The sequence below is a fragment of the Xenopus laevis genome, chromosome 8S, assembly GCF_017654675.1.
Source record: "Xenopus laevis strain J_2021 chromosome 8S, Xenopus_laevis_v10.1, whole genome shotgun sequence".
In the NCBI taxonomy this organism is placed as follows: domain Eukaryota; kingdom Metazoa; phylum Chordata; class Amphibia; order Anura; family Pipidae; genus Xenopus; species Xenopus laevis.
Window position 1 is genome coordinate 50,010,182 of NC_054386.1, and position 7,836 is coordinate 50,018,017.

A 7,836-nucleotide genomic window follows, 5' to 3' on the forward strand; every position below is an offset into this window, starting at 1 on the left:
TCATTTAGCGAGCTGGATCAGGTTGGGATTCACATAGAGACATAAAACCGCCAGTGGATTGATTATAATAAGCCCGGAGACCTCAATCTGAATTAGCAACACGTATTCAGGTGAGGTCCTTCAAAGAGAGTGTTGGTGCAGATCTATCCCAGGTGCACCTCCCCGGTCCAAAACTCCACCGGGACCAGTTAGCTGAGAAGAAAGCGGAAATAGCAAGCGGCCTGAAGTCATTCACAACGAAAGCTGGGAACTCCGGCAAGGCAGCACCATTGCAACAAGTGTCCGGACTCATTACATTACCGGAGACGTGCGGGTGGGGGGAGAGGCATTTGCAAGTAGAGTGAGTGGGCACCCCAATGTTATGGGCAGTGTGGGATGATCACACAATCACTTGTTGCACCCACTTGGGATCGCCATTCACCTCCTTTTCTGAAAAAAGTAATTGGATGAGATCTGCCGCGCTGCCATATGTCTCTATCAGTCCCAGCTTTAGACGGAACTGAACCTGTCCCTGTGGAAATTGATCCAGATTTCCAGCCTCAAGCTCGGCCGAGGTCTTGCACGTGGCCCCTTCCCAGACCCGAACTCTCTTTTGTCCCTCCTACAGTCTCCTGCGAGGAAAGTAGAACAGACACCCCCCCTCCACATGTACCCTCCCTTTTGCCCCCAGAGGGAGTAGAAAGGTCCTTAGGGGATGGGCCAGTGACTTCAAGGAAAGGGGGATCAAGGAGAAATGCTTGGGGGAACCAGTCTTATGCAGAACTGATCAGCCAAGCAATAGAGAGCTCCCCTGAAAAGCGTCTCACCCTGTCTCAGATATATGACTGGATGGTCAAATCTATCCCCTACTTCAAAAACAAGGGCGACAGCAATAGTTCTGCTGGCTGGAAGGTAATGGGATCACTGTATGTTGTTGCACGTGGAGCCAGAAGATAATGCTTCCTGGTTAAGATCTACACAGGGCAGCATCTTGCTACAAGCCTTGTCTACGTTAACATACATGTTAAGATTAATTAGATATTGCCCCAGCACCAAACATCTGCAGAAATGTACACACACACACACACACGTGTATGGGACCTGTTATCTAGAATGCTCGGGACCTGGGGTTTTCCGGATAACTGATCTTTCCGTAATTTGGGTCTTCATACCTTAAGTCTACTAGAAATTCATTTAAACATTAAATAAACCCAATAGACTGGTTTTGCTTCCAATAAGGATTATTTATATCTTAGTTGGGATCAAGTACAAGCTACTGTTTTATTATTACAGAGATAAAGGAAATCATTTTTAAAAATTTGGATTATTTGGATAAAATGGAGTCTATGGGAGATAGCCATTCCGTAATTCGGAGCTTTCTGGATATCGGGTTTCCAGATAAGGGATCCTATACCTGTGTGTGTGTATATATATATATATATATATATATATATATATATATATATATATATATATATATATATATATATATATACACACACACACACTAAGTAGCCAGTTAACTTTCCTATAATGTATGCTTTCTTTCTGCACTTTATTCTATACATTTCAGATACAAGTGGCTATGTTTAGAGCCATGGTGCTGCGTAATCATTAATGGTTCAAGGGTTAGCTCTACAAATATCCAGAATGAATTTGTACAGTATGTGCATAATCTTAATGGCTACCCTATCACACTGCGTGTTCTTTAACATCCTTAAACAGATATGCAGTCTTGAAATCTATTAAACAGAAAGCTCAGAAACATTTCATTGCTGCTTCCCAAAGTGTTCTATTTAATACAATAATTATTTTATTTTCAATGATTTCATTAATCTCTCTAATAGTTAAACCATACCTTGTGCTTGATGGTAAGTTAGCTGCATAAATTCATGTTGGTGGCAAAAGAATACTACAGTATTTGGTTTCTTTATAATATTTAAATTATTTAGTAGCCTTAAGGAATGGGAAAGTGAATTCATTTAAAAAATCTGGATTATATGATTATAATGGAGTCTATCGGAGATGGCCTTTCTGTAATTCGAAGCTTTCTGGATAAAGGATTTCCGGATCACATATCCCATACCTGTTCTGAAAGAAGCTAAACCTTTTGCTTCCCACCTTCAATCGGTGGCAACTTCTATTCTTTTGGTGATAGAATCATTCTGCCTATGTCCCTTTTTTACTTTTGTGTTAATCAGACTTGGTTTTTCACTATTTTACTGTAGCTAAAAAAATAAATAAAAAATCATTGTCTAGCCTCTGAGGGCTGACTGTTATTTGATTTATAACATATGACATTTGTAATTATAGGGAAGTCTTCTCTGTAGGCTTTTCACACTTCTGTGCAACATCCCTTACCTACCTGCAAATAATGGCTGTAGCAGTGGTTTTTGGTCAAACTAAGATGCCATTCATGACTTGGTACCATTAATTGCTCTCCAAAACCACTCCCTGCACTTCCTCACAGTTTACTGCATACTTTCATCTTCTTTTTTTGAATTAAGTGCAAGTTCGTCCAACATGGGGTAGCTCAAGGGTTCCCACAGCAGACTGCATGAATAAATGTCAAAACATGTACAATTGCAGCCATTTTCCCCCTTATGGCTGCAATTACATGAGAATTATGTGGAGTAGGTTGCATTGTTGGTAAGATCCCATGTAGAATTTTGTCCGAAGATGCAGTTTTCACTTGCAGTCATAAATTACCACTTCCATCATTTGATTATTATTTCAGACTTAAACAATAAATAAGCTAAAAATATACAGTAAACATCCCCGATTCACTTGTCTTGACAGATTCACCTTAAGTATATAAAACGCCACTGCTTATGACTTGTAAAAGCACCAACATGGTAATAACTCACTACATTGCACTTATGCATATGTATATACAGTATGTATCATTTCATTTTCTGTATAATGCAATGCCTGACAAAAGCTTGTCATTAATAATCTGAGTGAGCTAATAAAGGCGAAAATGTTAGTTCATCTTTTCCTAGAATATCTCTGACACCAACCATTTGTGCTGTACAGTTTAGTCAGGTGCCAAGGCTGAACAATTGAAAGTTTGGGTGTAATTCTGGCAAGTTTCATGAAAGAACAGGTAGAAGCCTGCTAATTGTTCACCCTATGTAATTGTCATTTTATTTGTAATTTAATATTTAAAGGAAAACTAAACACTAAAAATGGTCAAAAATGCCATTTTATATATACTGAATTTATTGCACCAGCCTAAAGTTTCAGCTTCTCAATAGCAGCAATGATCCAGGACTTCAAACTTGTCACAGGGGGTCACAATCTTGGAAAGTGTCTGCGAAACTCACATGCTCAGTGGGCTCTGAGCAGCTGTTGAGAAGCTAAGCTTACGGGCCGTTGCAAATTATAAAGTAGAAAATGAGGTTTGTCTGTAATATAAGATGATGCTACAAGGCTAATGATTACATTCTGATGCTAGGTGCACTGGTTTCTGTGCTGCCATGTAGTAATTATCTGTATTAATTACTAATCAGCCTTGTATTGTGACCCAGAGCTCAGTAAGTGACAGCAGCACAGAGCTAGTGCACAAAAGAAAATGAGGAGCTACTTTGGAGACACAGATCTTCCTGCTAAAGAGCTGTGGTTGCCTTGGGCTGGCACAGAAGGCCAAACCATAATGTACAACATTTCTAGCCTACTTTTTTAGTTAAGCTTTAGTTCTCCTTTGAAGTTGAAGAAAAGGCATTAGGGGTGTCTATTTGTTAAAGGAACAGTTCCGTGAAAAAATAAATAGGCTGTGCAAAATAAATGTTTTTAATATAGTAAGTTAGCCAAAAAGGTAATGTATAAAGGCTGAAGTGACCGGATGTTTATTAACATAATAGCCAGAACACTACTTCCTGCTTTTCAGCTCTCTAACTCTGAGTTAGTCAGTGACTTGAAGGGGGGGGGGGCACATGGCACATAACTGTTCAGTCGGTTTGCAATTGATCCTCTAACTGTATTAGAAACATTTTTTATTTTGCACAGCCTATGTATTTACCAAGTTTTTGTTTTTATACTGACCGATTCCTTTAATCTTCTCCCGTGAGTATAATAGTTTATAGATCAAAATAGTGAAAGAAACACTTTACTTCTTGGTGCACGCTGACATTACTTAGAATTTTCAAGACCTGACTATGTTCCATACAGGTCTTGTATTGTTCTGGATCTGACAAATTAGATATTCAGTTAGTTAGTTGTTAGTACCCTCCTTTTTTGCTAATTGAATATATGTATATCGTAGGATTGTGCTTACATTTACATTCATTATATTCATTATGCAACATGTGTACTTTCCTCCCCACTGTGTTTTATTGTGCAACTGCCCTGCTCATGCTCCTCTCATAGCTGCTTTATATCGGTGTAAACACCTTCCCAAATTGCACGATTGACATTTCTCTAGTTGTGCTCAGAACATTGGAACTGGGTGCCAATTGGGGTAAGATTTGGTAGTAAAAGCTATGGCAGCAATTGTGACGTTGTGTGATGGGATATTGAGTCCCTCTAATTCAGTGATCCCCAACCAGTAGCTCGTGAGCAACATGTTGCTCACCAACCCCTTGGATGTTGCTCCCAATGGCCTCAAAGCAGGTACTTGTTTTTGAATTCCGGACTTGGAAGCAAGTTTTAATTGTATAAAAACGAAGTACACTGCCAAACAGAGTCTCCAGTAGGCTGCCAGTCAACAAAGGGGCTGCCAACTGGCCAATCACAGCCCTTATTTGGCACCGCAAGGGACTTTTTCATGCGTGTATTGCTACTCCTTATACATTTTTTTTTTTTAAAAGTTTTTACTCCTTATACATTTGAATGTGGATCATGGCTAAAAAAGATTGGGGACCCTTGCTCTAATTGTTGGACCGCATGGGAAACACTCCTCTGTAGGTTAATTCAATCTGATTTAATATGACATCCTATTTCTGTCATTTTAATGTGAGCTTGCGATATTTGGATTATTATGATGATTTCACAGGTCAAGGAATGTGGTATAATGTAGAGTCTGATGTAATTTGTAAGGTATTCTAAGTCACAATAAGCCTGTGACCATTAAAAGGTATAGAAGAACAAGGGCATGAAAATGTTGGGGTGGCTAATATCCTTGTAATTTTTGGGGGTAGCATCGTTATTTGCAACAGCCGCACCTCTATCTATGCCGTTGTTTAATTAAATCATGTGTATGGCAAAGATATCATACCATCAAATGATCTTGAAATTTGTAATACTATGTGATATATTTTTTATCTTTTGGTATCTCCACAGAATTCTATCCGTCACAATCTGTCCCTGCACAGTAAATTTATTAAAGTTCACAATGAAGCCACTGGAAAGAGTTCCTGGTGGATGTTGAACCCAGAGGGAGGAAAGAGTGGAAAAGCCCCTCGCCGAAGAGCAGCCTCCATGGACAATAGTAGCAAATTAGCCAAAGTGAGGAGCAAGGTATCCAAGAAAAAATCAGCAGGTTCAGGGGAACCTACTGCAGGTAGCCCTGGTTCACAGCCGCATAAGTGGCCTGGAAGTCCCTCTTCACGGAGCACTGAGGAATCTGATGTATGGACTAGCTTCCGGCCCCGTACAGGATCCAATGCCAGTAATCTCAGTGTTCGGCTGTCCCCCATTTTGCCTGAACAGGAAGATCTGGCAGATGAAGAGCTCCATTGTATCTCTTTTCCAAACAGTTTTCCCCCTACTGTTACTGAAGAGTTGGAGCTGATTGATGGTCTTACTATGTTGTCATCTGGTCCCCCACTTCCTGCATCCAAACCACTTCTGCAAAGAGCCTCTAGTTTTTCCATGCATTCTTCCCAGGCTATCAACTATGGTAACTCCCTCTTCAGTCCCTTGGATGTCTCCCCTGTGCACGGATCTTCTACTCAATTTCAGAGGCCTCAAACTCTTGAAACCCTGCTGACCTCAGACTCTCCTCCACCAAGAGATGTCTTAATGACCCAAGTGGACCCAGTATTACCACAAAGTGGAGGGCAAACTCTCTCTCTACATATAGGTGGACAGAATAAAGGAAGGACACCAGATAAACCTGCTGTATCACTGAATTCTGTTGTAACCCCCAACAAACTTACTATGCTAGGAATCCCTGCAGTCCCATCTGTACCAGTTTCTAATTCAGGTTTACTTGGTGGAACCTCAGACCGGCTTCCAACAGACTTAGACATTGACATGATCCTTGAGAACCTTGAGTGTGACATGGAATACATCATCAACAATGAGCTGATTGACGAGGGCGGCCTTGATTTCAACTTTGAGCCTTCGCTTTCTGGCACCAACCAGAGTAACAACCACAGCTGGGTGCCCAGTTAGGTACATTTCTTAGAGAGGGCATAGAAAGATAAATCATGATTCATAATTTTAGCTTGTGGCAAAGATATAATAAACTTTAAGCAAGTTGAAGGAATTGTAGAAAGCAAAATCAGTGTAAGAAAAATGCTTAGATGGGACAGTCTTGATTCCGTATAACCTGACCACCTGGTTTTTATAGCTTACAAAATGCAGCCAAATAAAAAATGTCAGTCTCTTAGAATATTTCTTGCCGACCCCTTCACAGTCTCTCAACTGTATATGAATCCAAAATCGAGCATATATATACCCCCAGAAGGGATATGTATAAGAAGCGATCAGCGCCTGTGGCAACAGAAATAAAAAACAAGCATATGTTACAGGCCCACGGTGTGGCCGTGGCAACAGTGATTCTGTTAAAGAAAAAGAGTGGAGACACAGAGCCAATGTTACTGGTGTGCTGCTGCTTCTCAACTTTTATTACATTGTTAATTCTCAACATACCGTTTATTATTACCTTTCATTTACGATTCATGTGTCACATACATGCATTCTCAAAGATTCTAACATTTGAACAATATTGTACTTGAGCCTTCTCTCATAACTTCACATTCAAGCCAAATTACATATGTGATGTCAGCCTCATCATAGCAGTATTATATTTACACATATAAGTATATATGCTTTATTCACAGTATTGGCTGCAGCAATAAATACATCAGTTGAATGTAAACCTTAACAGGGTGAGATATAACAGACAGACAGGCTGATGCTGTTGGTTGGCCTCAGTTAAGGAGCAACCTCTTTAACTGGCAACAGCCTGATTTGTAACACTTTCCAAAATAACTGATAACTCAAAATCTCCAAATCAGAGAATATACATAAGTATCAATGTATCTGAACAAGTATAAAACACAAGGTTGCATCAGACATTTTGTCACTCTATAGATACTATGTTACAATTCCCATGTTAAGGCAACATATAAGCTTTTCTAAACACTCACTGCCTTCAACATGGATCTGTTGTTTAGATGACAATATTGTACAGCCACATTTTGAACCAAACAGGTGGCAAACTACATACCTGTTAAAGAAAAAGAGTGGAGACACAGAGCCAATGTTACTGGTGTGCTGCTGCTTCTCAACTGACAAAACAGCAGCTCTCTGTGTCTAAACTCCCTCAGAGTGTGGGCTTATGGGTAACCCCTATTGGTGGGAATGCGAATGGATTAAACCACTACACAGAACTTGGCTACAGTCTGATGCACAGATACAGTATACATTCACACATATATATATATATACATTCATGTAAATGTGACCTCATATTTACTGGGGTCACACACTCCCTGACAAAAATTATAGCATGACTCCTGACATGCCTAACAATCAGTACAAAAATACCAAAAAAAAAAAAAATATTCTTAAACATTCAATAAACCGGTACATGATGTGCATTTGGCATATGCATGTACAGTAAGTAAGGTTCTATGTGTGGAACATAGTGTGGAACATTCCACCAAGTCACATTAGGTTGAGTGGGAG

At 39.8% G+C, this 7,836-nt stretch overlaps 1 protein-coding gene across 1 annotated transcript; it reads left to right on the forward strand.

The window, feature by feature from the left end:
• The first annotated feature begins 468 nt into the window (after positions 1 to 468).
• Positions 469 to 6,680, forward strand: foxo4.S (forkhead box O4 S homeolog). Its single transcript, XM_018233726.2, has 2 exons — positions 469 to 891; positions 5,260 to 6,680. Exons 1-2 carry the CDS (start codon positions 469 to 471, stop codon positions 6,313 to 6,315), a joined length of 1,479 nt encoding a protein of 492 aa, XP_018089215.1. The 3' UTR covers positions 6,316 to 6,680.
• The last annotated feature ends 1,156 nt before the right edge of the window (positions 6,681 to 7,836 follow it).

Excerpts from the sequence above, each read along its gene's own strand:
- foxo4.S (XM_018233726.2), top strand. The coding sequence starts at position 469 with ATGTCTCTATCAGTCCCAGCTTTAGACGGAACTGAACCTGTCCCTGTG. Across the intron at positions 892-5,259 it reads ATAGTTCTGCTGGCTGGAAG|AATTCTATCCGTCACAATCT; the intron begins GTAATGGGATCA and ends GTATCTCCACAG.